The 19446-nt window shown below is 38.6% G+C and overlaps 1 protein-coding gene across 4 annotated transcripts in view; it reads right to left on the bottom strand.

Annotated features, from left to right (window-relative positions):
* Positions 1-19446, bottom strand: part of UIMC1 (ubiquitin interaction motif containing 1) — a 113086-nt gene that overhangs the window by 77912 nt on the left and 15728 nt on the right. For all 4 annotated transcript variants that reach the window (XM_045827885.1, XM_045827907.1, XM_045827896.1 and 1 more), the window contains exon 3: positions 9730-9817. In XM_045827885.1, coding sequence (XP_045683841.1) covers positions 9730-9817 — 88 coding nt within the window. The remainder of the gene's footprint in view (positions 1-9729; positions 9818-19446) is intronic.

The following is a 19446-nucleotide window of genomic DNA, read 5'->3' as shown; positions in this document are numbered from 1 at the left end:
TAGGATATAGAGCCTTACCTGTGGTACTAAAAATTTGTGGGGTGGTTAGGAAAAAAATGTCTAAACAGGATCCTGTTCAGAACAACAATGAAAAAAGGATTGAGAAACAATGATTTGTGGAAACAAACTAAAACGAAAATGAAAAACACATGATTAAAACACAGAAGAAACAGAAAATATGAATAGCCATATACCTATTAAAGAAATTGAATTTGTAATTAAAAACTTTTCCATAAAGAAAATCCCAGAGACATCTGACATTCATCACTGGTAAATTCTACCAAAGAATAAAGAAAAAGAAATACCAAAGTAATTTAGAAAATAAAAAACCAATTCTCCCCAAATTGATTTATAGATTCAACAAATATAAACAAAAATCCCAACAAAGCTCATTTAATGAAACATAATAGAAAATTCAGAAAGAGATGCAGATTGATTTTCAACAAGAACAGGCTGTTCAACATATTGTACTAGAACAACTGGATATTCTATAAAGAAAAAATAAACTTTAAAACCTTTATCTCATACTATATTAAAAAATTAACTCAAAATGGGTATGTCTAAATGTAAAAGCTAAAACTGTAAGAATTCTAGGAAAAAAACATGTGAAAACCTTTATAAATTTGAAGTAGTTAAAGGTTGCTTAGACAAAATTCAGAAAGAAAAAAGAAAAAAATATCTAATCAGGATTTAAAACTTCTCTTTAAGAAAATAAAAAGGTAAGCCACAAAATGGGAGAACATATTCAGAAGACACATAATCAGACAAAGGACTTGTATCTAGAATATATACAGAAATCCTACAACTCGATAAGAAAACAAGTAATCTAATCTTTTAAATAATGAGTAAGGGATCTGAACATATATTTCACAAGAGAAAATATTAGAATGACCAATAAGCACATGAAAAGGTCATTAGTCATATCAGGAAAATGGAAGTTAAAATGAGACACCGCTACAAACCACTAGGCTAGCTGAAATAAAGACTGACATTCCTAACGAAATCACTAAGTCATAAAGAAAAAGTTGATTACATCCTTTATGTTCAAGAGAACCCAAAACCAAGTAATACAAAAGAAGTCTGGGTTCTTTGTAATACTTTGCTTTTCAAAACATCCTATTCTCTAAAGGTTCTGGAGAGATGAGGCTTTGCTACATTACCTGAAATATTTTCCAGACTCTGCTACTCTCCTTGCCCCACTATTAAAACAAGAACTTAAATTAGTAACACGGTGTGATTCTGTTTTCTAGGTCATACGAAGGAAGTCCAGAGCCAGAAAACTTGGGTTTAAATCTTGATTTTGCCATTTCAGTTGTGTAATCTTGAGCAGATAATTTATACTCTGTACCTGGATACTGGTGCTGGTCTCCAATCTCCCTTAAGGAAAATGCCAGCAAGTGTGAACCTTAGAATCTCCAAATGAAGTGGCCAACTCAGCTTATCAAATGATTCTGTTAAACTAAACACAGAGCAGTACACAATTTGTGTGAAACTGATTATGCTGGTCAATAACTTATAATGACTAATGTCTCCCAACATTCAAGTTAGCCTCCCAATGAGATGTGCAAACAGACTGTTAATAATCCAGAACATAAAACTGGATAGTACGTATCAAGAGAATCTGTATTATTTGTGAGTATTTAGAATGGCTGAAAGAGAACATCTCATATAATAAAAATATAAACCTAATAAGTTATTTTCCCACCCAAATCTTTTCCTAAGAACCTTCATTTCTAAAACATGGCTCTGCAACTGTGGTAAAGCTGATATACCTATATATTGCGAGTCAGAGTATAAATTTATAAAACATTTTTTAATATTTGAGTGGTTTAGTATTTTCTAAAATATTTTATTGATTATGCTATTACTGTTATCCCATTTGCCCCCTTCACTCTCCTCCACCCTGTACACCCTCTCCCACCCACATTACCCCCCTTTAGTTCATGTCCCTGTGTCATAAGTTCTTTAGCTTCTACATTTACCATACTATTCTTTCCCTCCCCATCTATTTTCTACCTACCATCTATGCTACTTATTCACTGTACCTTTCCCCTTCTCCTCCTCCCACTCCTCTATTGATAACCCTCGATATGTTCTACATTTCTGTGTTTCTGTTCCTGTTCTAGTTTGCTTAGTTTGTTTTTGTTTTCATTTTAGGTGTGGCTGTTAATAATTGTGAGTTTGCTGTCATTTTACTGTACATATTTTTTGTCTTCTTCTTCCTAGATAAGTCCCTTTAACATTTCATATAAGGGTTTGGTGATGATGAACTCCTTTAATTTGACCTTATCTGAGAAGCACTTTATCTGCCCTTCCATTCTAAATGAAAGCTTTGCTGGATAGAGCAATCTGGGATGTAGGTCCTTGCCTTTCATGACTTGGAATATTTCTTTCCAGCCCCTTCTTGCCTGTAAGGCCTCTTTTGAGAAATCAGCTGACAGTCTGTTGGGAACTCCTTTGTAGGTAATTCTCTCATTTTGTCTTGCTGCTTTTAAGATTCTTTCCTTATCTTTAATCTTGGGTAATGTAATTACGATGTGCCTTGGGGTGTTCCTCCTTGGGTCCAACTTCTTGGGGACTCTCTGAGATTCCTGGACTTCCTGGAAGTCTATTTCCTTAGCCAATCTGGGGAAGTTCTCCTTTATTATTTTTTTCAAATAACTTTTCTACTTGTTGCTCTTCCTCTTCTCCTTCTGGTACGCCTATAATTCAGATGTTGGAATGTTTAAAGATGTCCTGGAGATTCTTAAGCCTCTCCTCATATTTTCGAATTCTTATTTCTTCATTCTTTTCTGACTGGATGTTTCTTTCTTCCTCCTGGTCCACTCCATTGATTTGAGTCCCAGTTTTTTTCCCATCACTATTGGTTTCCTGTACATTTTCCTTTATTTCACTTATTAGAGCCTTCGTTTTTTTCATTTAATTTGTGACCAAATTCAACCAATTCTGTGAGCAACGTGATCACCAGTGTTTTGAACTGTTCATCTGATAGGTTGGCTATCTCTTCATCACTTAGTTGTATTTTTTCTGTAGCTTTGATCTCTTCATTTGGGCCATTTTTTTTTGGTCTTGTATGCGCCTGTTACATAGTGAGGGGTGGAGCCTTAGGAGTTCACCAGAGCGGGGCAACCCAGTTGCTGGGTTGTGACGCTGTATGTGAAGCAGGAATCCAAAAGGGAACAATGGCACTTGCTCCACTCTGCCAGCTTTCAGTCACTTCCCCCGCTTCCCCCAAGCAAATTGGGCCCTTCTGGTGCTGATTCTGGTGTGGGTGAGTTTGTGTATATCCTGGGACCCTGTGGGTCTCTCCAATGAACTCTCCTGTGAGGCTAGGAGTTTCTCCCAGCAACGCAACCCCCACAGGTGTTTTCAATCGATGTTTTAAGGCTTTATTTCCCCATGCTGGGACCCTGGGTTGCACAGTCTGTTTCACTCCCCAGATTTGCCTGGTTTATCTGCCCACGAATGTGGGACCGCCCTGTCAGCCACCTTGAGCAACACGCCCCCTTCCAGAATCCACTGCCTTGCTGGGTCCACCAGCCACCCTGCCACAAGCCCTCTACGTCCAGGCTCCCTGACTCCGCCCCACCCCTCCTATGGGTCAACCTCCTTGGTTGTCGGACTTTTGTACAGTTCAGTTTTCTATCAATACTGGGGTATTTTGTTTTTAAATTGTTGTTGTCCTTATTTTGGTTGTGCGAGGAGGCACAGTGCATAAACCTACACCTCCATCTTGACCCATAGTCCTTATGAAATATTTTTGAAAGCAATAAGGCACTGTGTCAAAACCCTTATAGATGCACATTCTCAAAATGATACCAGGGAATTTAACCCAAACAATCACTGAAAAGTGCTATACACAAAAAGATGTTCAGCACACTTTATAAGAACACTGACTTAAATGCCTAAAACAAGGCAATAATTAAGTAAACTATGGCATGTTAACTCAAGAGACTCAGAAGTTATCCAAGTGCTAATCATAAAGATATAAAAATGATAGAGTATAGAAAAGCCAAGTGAAAATATAATGGGGCCCACACACCAATTTCTGGTTCATAATGAGTTTGTAAATTCCCACTCTGTCCTAACAGCAAGTACAAAGCTGAACAGACTGAAAAGACAATAACTCTTCCTGGATCCCTGAAAGAAAAGGACACAGGACAATCAGATGCCCCAAGATGGAGAAACAGACGGGGAATACAGAGTCATGGCTTGTCAGAGCAAGGGTTCAAGAATGGAAACCACATCAACCAGCACCAGAATACAAAAACCTAAACAGCAAGTGAAAAATCGCTGGAGGCTCAGTGTGGACAAGTTTAAGAGTTAAAACCTCCAGAGGAATTCAGTCATAGAGGGTCCCCACATTTTTGTGAGTTTTACCTCTAAAAGCTCAATTGGGTTCTTACAATAAATGTTGGGGAAACTTCCTCTTTAAGCATCCCACAGAAGGAGGAGAAAAGGAAATACTGAAATATGCCAGAGTACTCTGTTCTTTTCCACAAGGCCTGCCCTAAGAGAAACCAGTTAACCAGAGCATAAAGTGCCCCAGTCTAGCTGACCCGAGAAAACGGAAATGCCAAACTCCAATCTATTCTCGCCATCCTGTCCCATCTAAGGGGGAGGGAAGGAACTGAGAAACACTTGCCATGTTCGAAGACCAGAGGCACAGGCTCACTGGAAGACAGCCCTAATCACAAAACCTTCGAAAGTTTTACCTGCCCCCTCACTTTACACTACATTACTGAAGACCTATTTAATAGCAGTTTCTTTTACCTGGAAAATCATATCCAACTATCAAGAAAAAACAAGAAAAAATTACAAGACATACTAAAATACAAAAAAAAAACACAATTTGAAAAGACAGAGTAAACATCAGAAACATACATAGCTGAGATTTTGGAATTATCAAACTGGGAATTTAAAACAATTATGATTAGTATGCTAAGGCCTCTAACGGATAAAGCAGAGAGCATGCAAGGGCAGATGGAGACTGTAGACAGAGATGGAAATCCTAACAAAGATCCATGAAGAAATATTACAGATCAAAAACACTGGAACAGAAATGAAGAATGCCTTGATTAGTAGACTGGACACAGCTGAGAAAAAAATCTGAGCTTAAGGACATAGTAATAGAAACTTCCAAAACTAAAAGCAAAGAAAACAAAGAGTGACAAGAATAAAACAGACCACCCAACACCTTGGGGGCAATCACAAAAGGAGTAATAAACATATAATAGAATTACCAGAAGGAAATGAACAAAGAACAAAAGAAATAAGTGAAACAATAACTCAGAATTTCCCAAAATTATTGTCAAATACTAAACCACAGATCCAAGAAGCTCAGACAACACAAAACTGGAAAAATGCAAAAACAGACAAACAAACAAAATGTCCTGGCTGGTGTGGCTCAGTGGAATGAGTGCCAGACTGCAAAGCAAAGGGTCACCAGTTTGATTTTGTCAGGGCACATGCCTGGGTTGCTGTCAAGGTTCCCAGTAGGGGGCGCATGAAAGGCAAACACACACGTTTCTCTCCCTTTCTCCCTCTCTTCCCCTCTCTCTAAAAATAAAATAAATAAAATCTTTAAAACAAACAAACAAAAAACATGTACCTAGGCATATCATTTTCAAACTATATAAAGAAAAATTTCTGAAAAAATTTCACCCATAGAAAAATAAAGATAAGAAGTACATCTGACTTCTCTAAAACCATGCCAGCAAGAAGAGAGTAAAAATAAATATTTAGCTATTGAGTCTTCATTTAGTTAGATCTTCTTTGATTGTGTTCATCAAAGTAGAATTTATCCCAGGAATGCATGGCTGATTTAACATATGAAAACCAATTAATACATCAAATCAAGAATATGAAAGACAAAACCCACATGATTATCTCAACAGAGAAAACATTTAACAAAATTCAACAACCCTTCATAATAAACACATTTTTAAATGGTTAAAATAGTATAATTTATGTTTTGTGTATTTTACCATAATAATAATGCTTTTTAATGAACAGATCTGAATAGACATTTCTCCAAAGAAGACACACACAGGACCAACAGGCACATGAAAAATGCTCAACTCCATTAGTCATAGAAGTGTACGCATCACAGCCACAGTGAGACACCACTGCACGCCCACTGACACGGCCACTAAGAAGTGTTGCCGAAGATGAGGAGGAGTAGGAACCCTCATGTAATACTAGTGGGAATGTAAAAGGTGCGGCCACTTTAGAAGACAGTCTGGCAGCTTCTGAAATAATTAAATATTGAGTTACCATATGAACCAGGAATTCTACCCCTAAGTACATGCCCAAGAGAATAAAAACCTATATCCACACAAACACTTGTACTTGAATATTCAGAGCAACTTTAGCCATAATAGCCAAATAGTACAAACAATCCAAATGTACACCAAATGATAAATGGACAAGCAAAGTGTGGTATAGCAATATAATAGGATATTACTTAGCAATAAAGAAATGAAGTATTGATACATGCCAGAACATGGATACAGCTGAAAACATTAAGCTAAATAAAGGAAACCAGTCAGAAAAAAAACACATTACGATGAGATTCCAGATACACGGAATGTCCATAACAGGAAAATGTATGTAGACAGACCAAGGAGATTTAGCAGTTGCTTAGGGCTGGGTGGAATGAGGGATGAAAACATTCTAGAATTAGACTGTGGAGATGACTGCACACTTGTTAATGTACTAAAAACCACTGTACACTTTAAATGATGAATGCACTGTATGATGAATGAATTATATGGTATGTAAGTTATATCTCAATAAAGCAATTACCATAAAAATAAAGAAATAAAGACTTTTTCTTTTTCTTTTTTTTTTGGTCCAATATCTTATTGAGGCAGCAACAGTAGCAGCTGCTCTTGGAGTTTTGCTGTGCCGCCAGAGGACAACACGAAGGAAGACAGATGCCGAGGAGTCGGCCGAGAAGGGCAAAGACCCAGTGGACAAATCGGGGACAAGGCTGAAAAGAAGTGATAGTCCAGGAGCAAGGTTCGAGACACACTCAGTAACCTAGTCCTGCCTGACAAAGCAACACATGGCAAACTCTGTAAGGGAATTCCCAACTGTGAGCTTCCAAGCCCAGCTGGTGTCTCTGAGAAACTGAAGACCCATGGCTCCTGGGCCAGGGGAGCCCCTCACCAGCTCCTTAGTACAGGACTTAGATTCACAGCACAGAGCACAAAAAATTTACACTGGAAATATCAAAGGTGGGGATATCCCCGTTGCTGATAAAGATGCATGAACAACAGGTCCTACCAGCTGTACATTTTCACAAATAAAACATTATTAAATTGTTTAAAAGAGGCGTTCTGAGACAAAAAAAAATAGAAAACTGGCAACATATTTACATTACAAGAAGTGATAAAAGAAATTCTTTCAACAGAAAAAAATACAGTACTGGACAGGAAATGAGATTTATACAAAGAAACAGCCCTTGAGATGGTACAAAGTATGCAATTTTTTATCTTTTATCTCCATTGCTCTAAAAGAAAACTATCTGAAGCAAAAGAGTGTCAAGTACTGTCATTTATAACATATGCAAAAGTAAAATATATGGCAAAAATAATACAAAGGAAGGTAGAAAGTAATTAGGAGTAAACTGTTACACAAGTCTACACCACACCTGAAGCAATTAACAGTATTTGAAAGTGTGATTAAATGTGTATTGTAAAGTCTAGGGCAATCACTAAACATTTCTTTTTTAATTCTGAAAGTATGTTTATTAAAGCAGGGGACAGTGAAACAAAGAAAGGGCTTAGGATAGAAGAAGCAACAGGAAAGAGTTTAAGCAGGGCTGCTTTGACTCTGCAGAAACATTACAGGAAAGAAGTGAGCCAAGGTAGGGCTCCTCTGGCTCACTGAGAAGTCAGAGGAAAAGGGGCCTTGGCGACAGGTTCAGGGGCTCAGTCAGAGAGGAGCTGCTGCCGCCCACTGCTCCCCCAGGTGCAAGTCTCTCGGGGTCCTTCCTTTAGACTTTAGGAGATGCACGGCTGAGAAGAGGTGGAAGGGAAAGGCACAGGTGTGCTCCCAGGATGGGGAGTGCCTAAACATTTTTAAAAGACATATAAATAATAAGTCAAAAGAAGGTGAATGGATCATAAAATAATACTTAACAAATACAAGGACGGAAAAAGAAACAATGAGAACCAATAGCTTTCAAAATGGTAGGTTTTAACAGAATCACATCAATGTAAATGTAAAAGACCGAAGTTGTCAGATTGGATAAAAAAGCATGACACAACTAAAAAACAAGTAAAAACCAATTTGACCACAAAGAATGAATTACTAACCAGACAACTGTCAACAGGCTAGCAATGGCAGCAAACACTTAATCATCAATTGATAAAGATTATTGCATCTCAGAAAAATTATTATTGATAATCTCAAATCTGAAAGTAACAAGTACATCAACAGATCAACCATATTAATAGCCACCTCTAGATGTAATTCAGTGATTTAACAACAAAGCTGTTTATGGTAAATTTTACAAGGCTGAGAATTATACATTAAATCATCGAAATGCAAGTTAACGGTGAAAAAAAGTCTTGTTTATTTTCAGTCAACTATTTTAATAATTTCAACTAGTTATCTTTTTGAGAAGTTCACTGAAATATGTGAACATTTCACATCACATTAAAATGCAAAAATGTAATTATTAGCCCCTGCACCCAGTCCAGCCAGCTCACTCCAGTCTGAGGAGCTGTACAGTGTCCCACCCCCTCCTCCCCTTGCAACCCTGCCAACATGGTGCTACACATTGAAAGAATGGGCCACCTCAGTGCTCTGACCGCTCGGCCCTGGGGAGGGGCTGCTATTCAGGCATCAAACACAGGCCCGCTCTGCTCTCAGTGTGTAAATTCACAAAGATTAATAGGTAACAACAGAAAATGTTACTGGAACAGTGGGAAACAGTAGTTTTGTAAAGGAGGCAAAGGGAGCAGGGGAACTGTTGTTTACTGTAGTTTCCCTGAAGTTGGGAAAAAAATGATGAGTTTGGTGCTTTAGAACATGTGAAACCTGCTAATGAATTCCGTTCTCTATCAGGAGAAGTAACTGAAATTAATGAAGCTCTAGCAGAAAATCCAAGACCTGTCAACAAATCTTGTCAAGATGATGACTGGCTGACAAAGATGACATTGAATAATCCTTCAGAACTAGAGGAACTAATAAGCCCTTAGCCTGGGGGTAGTCGTGTGGGATCAGAACCCAGTTAAATTGTAAGACACCCAGTCTGTGTCTGCTGGAGTTGGAGAACTGCTTGGTGTAAGGAAAAAACCCTACATATTTGATGACCAGAGTGCAGAGTTGAGAGCAGAGGAGATGCACAGAAGAGTTATTCCCTCACCATTTTACTAAGTAACTTTCTAAGTGAGTGGTATTATCTGTATTTTATTGACAAGCAAACATAGGTAGGCTGAAAGCAGTGACTTGGCTGAAGTCCACACACTCAGGGTTGAAGAAAGGACTCAAATCCAAGAGTGCCTAAGTCTGAAGGCCACATTTGTAACACTCTGTCTCTAATAAGTCAATTGTATAAGATCCAGGTAATTGTGACTCCTTAAAATTTTAATGGGATCCAGAATAAACAAAGCACATACATCCTTATTCAGAGAAATCTTTTCCTAATGAAGAAACTAATACCAATTCTATGACTTACAATTTCTAAACCATTCTCAACACAAAAATGAAACATACGTGCAATTTTTTTTCTTTTAGCCAAACATCTTCCTCTATTTGACTGTTTTGTCTTCATTTTCTGCATTCCATTTTCCTCCTTTGGTTCCTGTTGCAAAACAAGAAATATGATTAAGATGGCTGCCATTAAAAGTAGTACTCTTTCAATCTCCTCTATAGCTAAGAGGCCACTGAGTGTCTAAAGAATCAGTGTTTGTAAACATTCACAGGAAACATCAGATCTTTTACAAAAGATCTTTTACAGCACAAAAGTAGATCTGGAGCCAATAAAAATTAAAATGTATAGTGCACTGACATTATCTGGCACACACATGCCTATGTAAAAACTGGCCCATCTATAAACAGCAGTAAGCATGCACCCAACCACGTTCAGAAGAGGCTTGATTGAAGGTTTACAAATCAATAATAATGTTTTAACTCAGTGCATATATATTTTTCAAATCAGTACTTTAAAAAGCAACAGGACAACTTGGGTCAAGTATGCAAAATATTCGTCAGATAAAGGGTTAATTTTCCTTATCCAGTCACACACAGCATAAAGACATTCCAGTTGACAATGGACTACATATACTAAAGTGGTCTCATAGGATTGTATTTGAACAGCCCTGGCTGGTGTGACTCAGTGGATTGAACACCAGCCTATGAACCCAAGGGTTGCTGGTGTGACTCCCAGTCAGGTGTACATGTCTGGGTTGCTGGGCTCCAGTGGGGGTGCACAAGAGGAAACCACACATTGATGTTTCTCTCACTCTCTTTCTCCCTCCCTCCCCCTCTAAAAATAAATAAATAAAATCTTTTTAAAAAGATTATAATGGAACTGAAAAATTTCTATCTTTGAGTGACACCATAGCCATTGTAACATCATACACAACACATTACATGTTTGTGGTGATGCTGGTGTAAACAAATCTACTGTGCTGCCAACTGTATAAAAGCATAACATATACAACTGAAGAGTATAGTACATAATACTTAATAATGACAATAAATGACTACGTTACTGGTTTATATATTATTAAACTATACTTTTAATCATTATTTTACAATGTTCTCTTTCTACTTATTTCTAAAAAAGTTTACTGTAAAACAGTATGCCATGTTATACCAACAGTAACCTCATACATTTTGTGCTTACTGTATCTCTTGATTGAACCATTTTTTTCTTATACTTCTTTAATCCAGTGTTGTTCTGTACAGTAACATGCTGTACAAGTTTGTGGCCTAGGAGCAATAGGCTATACCATATAACCTAAATGTGTAGTAAACTAAACCTTCTAGGTCTGTGTAAGTACACGCTATGATGTTCACACAGTGAAATCTCCTAACAATGCATCTCTCAGAATGTGCCATTAAACAGTGCATGATTATATATAAAGAGCTCTTACAAATCAATAAAAGACCAATATTTAGCCTCTTCCCATAGGATAGGACAAAATAAGACACTTCATAGGAAAACATACACAGCAGCTCATAAGTATATGGGAAGATGCTCAACTTCACTTTAGATATGCCAATCAAAACAATTATGTTGACTTTTTTTTTTTACCTACACTAGGTAAAAATAACATATTTTATAAAACACTGTGGGGAAACAGATACATACCACTGATGGGATAAAGAGGATGCAGTATGTTTAGAGGGCTAATTGGCAATAACCACTAAAATCATAAATATACACGCTCTTTGTTCAGCAATACTTCTAGGAATTTATTCTAAAGATATGCTCACATATTAACATAAAGATGTATGTACAATAATTTTCAGAGTAGAATATTTTGTCATTGTAAAAGACTGTAAACAACCTCAATCAATGCTACTCAAAGTACAATACACAAGTGACAGCACACTGCTTGTTATTAGTCTGTAGCAAAATAAGCATAGAAACTGAGAATGAGCATTTACAGCAATTTGACATTGCTAGAGCATCCATGCAGGATAATAGACCTTCCATGGTAAAAGCAGCAGACTAGTTATTGGCAAAAGCACCAAATTATAATATGTGATAGTTTAAGATTAGTTATTTATTAAAATTCAAAGTACATAAATTATCTGGAAAAAATAGACATTTATTTGCAACATTATATTAACTATAATTTTAATTTTTTAATAAAGCCTGTTTTTAAATTATACTTTATACTGTTAGTTAAATAAGAAAAGTTCATAGCCCTGGCTGGCGTAGCTCAGTGGATTAAGCGCGGGCTGCGAACCAAAGTCGCAGATTCAATTCCCAATTAGGGTACATGCCCGGGTTGCAGGCCATGACCCTCAGCAACTGCACATTGATGTTTCTCTCTCTCTCTTTCTCCCTCCCTTCCCTCTCTAAAAATAAATAAATAAAATCTTTAAAAATAAAAAAAAAGAAAGTTCATTATGACCCAGCAATTCCACTTCTGAGAATTCATCCAAAGAAACCTGAAACACTAATTCAAAAGAATATATGGACCCCTATGTTCTTTGCAATGCTATTTACAATAGCCAAGATTTGGAAGCAGCCCAAGTGTCCATCAATAGATGAGTAGAGAAAACAACTATGGGACATGAACATAATGGAATTCTACTCAGCCGTAAAAAAAGAAGAAAATTTTGCCTTTTGCAACAGTATGGATGGTCTTGGAGAACATTATGCAAAATGAATTAAGCCAGTCAGAGAAAGATAAGTACCATATGATTTTACTCATGTGTGGAATCTAATGAAAAAATTGAACTAACAAGCAAAACAGGGACAGACTCATAGGTAGCAAGCTGACAGCTCATGGTGAGGTACTGGGTGGAGGGATCGAGCAAAAAAGAAAAAACTCATGGACATGAACAACAGTGCAGTGATTGTGGGAGGGACGCCATGGGTGATGGTAGAAGAGGACATAAGAGGAATAAATGGTAATAAAACTATTCTAAAAATGGGAAGGACTTCAGTAAAGATGGCAGTGTAGGCAGACATGGCTCACCTCTTCACACAACCACATCGTAATTACAACTAAAATACAGAACCACCATCGCTCAGAACCATCAGAAATCAAGTGTAATGGATGTCTGACAACTACAGAATTAAAGAAACCACATCCATCCACACTAGTAGGAGGGGAACAGACCAGAAACTGGCTCATCTCACACCCATGTGTGAATAAAAATTCAGGAGAGATATGGGTGGCGAGGGGGGGAGTCCCAGACCCACACCAGGCCCCCCCAGCTCAGGATTCCAGTCCCCACAACTTCTGGCTGCAAAAGCCAGTGGGGATTCAGTCTGTGGAAGAAACTGCTGGAGCCCAAAGCAGTTTCGCCTAAATAACCCATACACAGACGCCCCTACTCAAGACTCACTCCCTCTAGCTCCAGCACTGGGGTAGCAACTTGAAAGGCACCAGTGGGTATAGAGGGAGAAACTGAAGCATATGGCATCAGGGCAAGCAGAGGCCACTGTCCCTTTTCTAAACCCTCCCCACACAGAGCCAGTAGACTGGTGCCATATCTGAGGCTCCATCAACCTGGCTAACACTGTTCGACTCACCTTGGAGAGCCCCAGAGACCCTGCCCCACCCAACTTATGGCCCAACCCAAGCTGCTTTTCCAAATGAATGGCTGGTCTCCATATGAAGTTGCTTCACAACTTCCTAAATCCTCTCAAACAAGCAACAGCTGACTTCTGTGAGCCCCAGGCCTGGCACTAGCAGCAACCAGATTAGAACCACAGCTTGGCTTTGCCTAGGAATCCCTAAACTCAACACAAGTACCAGCCATCTCAGACAGCTTTATAGCTCAGACAGGATGGCCCCGAGGCAAAAGAGGGCGGGGGGGGTAGGGGGGGCTAACCTTGGCCTGTACCACCTGGGAAACCCCAAAGTACGCACACCCAGTGGACAGCTACAGACCACGACGGAGTTCTACCACCCTGCCCTTGCACAGCTTATCCTCCGTGGATGATGGAGTTTGGTGGTTAGTGGTCACAGCCTGAGTAAATGAACTAGCCTGAGTAAATCCCTTCCACTGACCTGCCAAAAGCAATCAAGGTTCAACTACAAGAGGAGAATGTACTCAGCCCACACAAAGGGCACACCTTGAGTACCCAGCTTGGGTGACAGGGGACGGTGTGCCACTGGACCCTACAGGACACCTACTACAATAGGCCACACTACCAAGACATGGAGTCAAAGAAGCTCTACCTAATACATAGAAACAAAGGGAGGCTGCCAAAATGCAGAGACAAAGAAACATGGCCCAAATAAAAGAACAGATCAAAACTCAAGAAAAAAAACTAAACAAAATGGAGATAAGCAATCTATCCACATGCAGAGTTCACAACACTGGTTATAAGGATGCTCAAGGAACTTAGTGATGACCTCAGCAGCATAAATAAGACTTAGTCAAAAAACTAAGGATTCACTAATTGAAATAAAGAACAATTTCAGGGAAACAAAGGTAGAGTGGATGAAACTGAGAATCAGATCAATGATTTGGAACATAAGGAAGCAAAAAACCACCACAAAGAACAAAAAGAAAAAAGAATCTCCCCAAAATGAGGTCAGTATAAGCAGCCTCTGGGACAACTTCAAGAGGTCCAACATTAGCATCATAGGGGTGCCAGAAGGAGAACAGAAAGAGCAAGAAATTGAAATCTCTCTGAAAAAATAGTGAAAAAAAAAAAAGTTTTCTAATTTAGTGAAGGAAATAGACATGCAAGTGTAGGAAGCATAGAGAGTCCCAAACAAAATGGATGCAAAGAGAGGCCTACTCCAAGATACAGCATAATTAATATACCAAAAGTTAAAGATAGAATCTTAAAAGCAGCAAGAGAAAAGTAGTTAATTACATATAGGGGATTTCCCATAAGACAGTCAGCTCATTTCTCTAAAGAAGCTTTGCAGGCTAGAAGGGATTGGCAAGAAATATTTAAAGTCATGAAAAAGCAGGGACCTAAGCCAGCATTACTCTACCCAGCAAAGCTATCATTTAGAATTGAAGGGCAGGTAAAGAGCTGCACAGTCAAGAAAAAACTAAAGGAGTTCATCATCACCAAACCATTACTATATGAAATCTTAAAGAGACTTTATAAGAAAAAGATCAAAACTATGAACAATAAAATGGCAATAAATACATCTAGCAATAATTGAATCTAAAAAACAAACCAATGAAAGAGCCTCTGGGAGAGCACAAGAATAAGCTGACCATGGAAACACTTGGCTGTACCGACGGGCCACTTGAGGTTTCCAGTCTTCAATATGATGTGAGCCCAGTTGGCACAGTTGGGCTGCTTAGGTAGGAACATAGAACAGGTGGAAGGCTAGATTTCACCAAGATTGGGTTTTGCTGTGGAGCATGAGAAAGATTAGAAATAAGTTGAGGGACTCTTCAAGGGAATTGTTAATGTGATAACCATGAGATCTAAGTTAGGTAAGAAGGAAATTGAGGACCTGACAGGGTAATGGACATGGAAAAGGTGACAGTCTGGAATTAGATGTCCTGGAGAGGCTGAAAAATTATTGGAGTTAGGGTACTAGAGGGCATGAGCTGGAAAAGGCAGGTGGTAATGATCAGAGAATGGGACTTCTGAAACTGAGAAATTTGCGCAAGTGGCACAATTATTACTGACAGGCTCAGCCAGGGCTTCTCAGCAGAACCATGAAACAGAAAATGAACAGATTGTTCTACTTCTCCCAAGGAGGGTACAGAACTGGGACCAACCATTCTAAATGCAGCAGAGGGAGGTTAACTCATCACATACAGTGGATGCCTTAGGGCATTAGGCTTGCTTCTCTATCAGATCCCCCTCGAGAAAGGCCGGGATGGGATGATCCACAGGACTAGCCAAGCAACTGAGAGGCAAGCGTAGGGGATGGAGCATACCTTAGGTTGAAACCTATAAAAACTGCAACTTCATACGCTTCAGTCTTAATACAGTTTGTAGATACTGAAATCACCAAGAATGATGGCTGCAGTGGTGAAGAGAAAGACGGTAAGTGACATGTTCAAGTTTTCAGTGAATGGTGGTAAGTGTGGGGGACCGGCAACCAGGAGGATAGGAGCTGATTACTTTGGGGGTGGGTAGCAGGGGTAACACGTGGTTTGTGCTTCGAACTAGGTTTTCCCAGTAGACTGGAAGCAACGACAAGGAGGAAGAGGATATCTACCCCAACTCCAGGTCAGTAGTGCTGCAGTGTAAAGAAGAAACAATCCAGTACTTGAGCAGGGACGAGGGGAAGCAGTGTCCTCCTCAGAGGACAGCCTTCTTTCAGTGAGAGCAAGAAGATAAGAACTTTCAGAGGAGGCTGAGCACGTCAGGGGTTTTGTCGATCAGTACAAATCACCAGAATTCCAGAAGGCATTTGTTTCCAGAGTAGGTGTGGACGACCAAGTCAGGTTAGAGAAGTCCCCCCAGATGACAGATCAGAGTCATGTGGGGATGAGAAGCGAGGTGGTGAGCGAGGCCAGGGAGGCTTGAATTTCTTGTGGTGTCCAAGGTAAACAAACTTAAGGCCTAATACTGTTGTATTAGTCCTGGTTTATCTCTTAAAGGAGCCGTGCTAGCCAGTGGAACTGTCTGCAGTGATGGAGATGTTCTAAATCTCTGGGGTCATGTATGGAAGCCAGCAGCCATGTGGCTATTTATTACTTGAAATGAGGCTGAAGCAACACCCACAAAGATAGAGAACTTCAGTGAACTGTGGGACTATTTCAAGCAGCCAATACATAGGTAACTACAGTCCCTGAAGGGGGCAAAGGGCAGAAAAAATATTTGACAAAATAATGGCTTAGAATATTCTAAACTTAATGAAAACTAACAATCTACAAACCCAATAACTTCTGTGAACCGCAGGCACAAAAAAACATCATCATAAATAAAAAATACATCATAATCAAACTGTTTAAAACCAAAGATAAAAATAAAATCTTAAAATCATCCAGAGAAAAAATAATATATCAGATTTCTTGTTCTCAAAAATACAAGCAAGAAGGCAACAGAGCAAAATCTTTCAAAATAATGAAAGAAAAAAGTTATCAACCCAAAATTCCATAGCCAGCAAAAAAAAAAAAGGCTACTAAAGGTAAAGTGGTATCCTAGATGGATCCTAGAACAGAAAAAGGGTAGTAGTGGAAAAACTGAAAAAAACTGGTGAAATCCAAACAAAGTTTAGAGCTTAATTAATACTAATATACCAATTCTAATATCATAATTCATTTTTTATTTTATTTTTTATTTTAATTGCTCTAAAAGGAAATTTAATCTTTTTTCTAATTTTTTTTCACATTTTTTATTGTTGTTCAAGTACAGTTGTCTCCATTTTCCCCCCATCACTTAATGTCTTAGTTCTGACAAATGTACTATAGTTATATAGAGGGGAACTTAGGACACAGGTAGTGAATAGTATCATTCCAGTATTTTTACAAAGGTAAATTATTCCAAACTAAAAATTTTACTGAAATATAAAGATGAAATGAAGACTTTTCAGATACATTAATGATGAAAGAATCCATCACCAGCAGACCCACTCACAAGAAATGTTAGATCTTCAGGCAGTAGGGAAGATTATGGATGGAACTGTTTCCTCTACAGAACACATGGAGAGTGCTAAACCCCATTAGGATGGGATTTAGAGCTCTCTCCTTTGAGGGTAATTATCGTCGGATGAGATCCTGACACTGGGCCCTCATGATGGGATCTGCGCCCCTACAGGAAGAGACACCCAGTGCACACAGGGAGGAAAAGCCACATGGGTACGCAGTCAGAAAGCAACCACCTGCAATCATCAGAGGGAATTCTCACCAAACAATGACCCTGCTGGCACCTTGCTGTTGGACTTCTAGTCCACACGTTGGAGAAAATAAATTTCTGTTAAAGCTATGGTATTTTGTCAGGGCAACCCCATCAGACTAAATCAAACATGATACCAGATGTACACAAAGGAATGAGGAGCACCAAAAATGGCAACTACATCATAAATATATTAAGATTGTTTCTCTTCTCTTCAAAAGATAAACTGCCTAGCCCTGGCCAGGTAGCTCAGTTGGTTAGAGCATCATCCCCACATGTAAGGTGGCAAGTTCAATCCCCAGCGGGGCACATGCAACAATCAATGAATGCATAAGTAAGTGGAACAACAAATTGATGTTTCTCTCTCTCTAAAAATCAATAAATAAAAAAATATAAAAAGATAAACTGCCTGTTTAAACAAAATAATAGCAATGTATTATGGGGTTTAGAATGCAGGTAACAAGTAAGATACATGACAATAGTAACAAAGTTCAGGGGGAAGTAACAAAAGCAAACTATCATAAGATGCTTACATTATACATAAAGTAGTATATCATCACTGGAAGGTAAACTGTGATAAGCTAAATATGCATACTAAAAACCCTAAGCAAACCACGAAGATAAGCTTTATATCAAGTCAAAAATAGAGATAAAATGAAATGATAAAAAATACCTGATTACGGTGTGGGGTGGGGGAATGGAGACAACTGTACTTGAACAACAATTTAAAAAAAAAAGCTTGATTAATCCACCCTGGCCAAGTGGCCCTGTGGTTGGAGCATCATCCCATACACCAAAAGATTGTCGGTTCAGTCCCGTCAAGGCATATACCTAGGTTGGGGTTTGATCCCTGGTCAGAGTGCATAAGGAGGAAATCAATCGATGTTTCTCTCTCATAAAGATGTTTGTCCGTCTGTCTGTCTCTCTCTCCCCCGTAACCCCCAGCAATGAAAATGTCCTCAGGTAAAGATGAAAAAATAAAAGAGTACATACTGATATCTAAGCTATCTTTCTTAATGGGGTAAGCAGATACTAAAAGCAAAACAAATGCTGTGAGATTCCGGAACCTATCCTCTAAATGATGGGGTTGGGAGGTAGTATAGCAGACAAGAATATATTTTCCTATTTGCAGGAAAGCAAAGACTTGTATCCAAATGAAATACTTCAAAGTGACAACTGTGAATCTTGAAAATGTGGAACTGAAAATTGAAAAAGGTAAGAATAAATAAATCAAATTCATTGACTGGTCCCATGGACTGTTTTGGTACTAAAAATATCCACTGGTTACTGACCCTTGTGGGCATCTTCTTTCAGGCAGTGAGCAAACGCTCCAACTAGCATCAAAGAAGTGATTTTGTGACACAGCACATTTTTTGTATTCTCTTACATAAATGTGTCTCTCATAAGTCTACCAGCTTTAGAGAGGAATGATTTGAGGTGAATTTCTTATTTTTACTAACATACTATATTAAGTAGCACTTTGAATCTAGAAATATTGTATAAATTTTAAAAGATTAACTGGTGCCCTGGCTGGTGTAGCTCAGTGGATTGAGCACGGGCTGGGAACCAAAGTGTCCCAGGTTCAATTCCCAGCCAGGGTACATTCCTGGGTTGCAGACCATAACCCCCAGCAACCATACATTGATATTTCTCTCTCTCTCTCCCTCCCTCCCTTCCCTCTCTAAAAAAAAATAAATAAAAATTAAAAAATTAGAAAAAAAAAAAGATTAACTGGTAATTTATACACAACATTTTTTTTGTCATAAGATATCAACAGAAGCTTTTTAAAATAACAGTAACAACAGTTACCATGTATTGCACACTTATTGTGTGCCCGGCACTCTATATACACTACCTCATTAATTCCTCTCAAAACTCCTGTATGAAGAACATCACTGCCTCCACTTCACAGATGAGAAACTGAGGCCCAGACAGTGTAAGTCAAGAACAAAACTAGTTCTGTCCAACCATAC

This window comes from Phyllostomus hastatus, unplaced genomic scaffold (genome assembly GCF_019186645.2).
Source record: "Phyllostomus hastatus isolate PE091 unplaced genomic scaffold, TTU_PhHast_1.1 phas_contig_150, whole genome shotgun sequence".
NCBI lineage: Eukaryota > Metazoa > Chordata > Mammalia > Chiroptera > Phyllostomidae > Phyllostomus > Phyllostomus hastatus.
The sequence above is the reverse complement of the archived record's forward strand: the minus strand, read 5'-3'. Positions and strand labels throughout refer to the sequence as shown.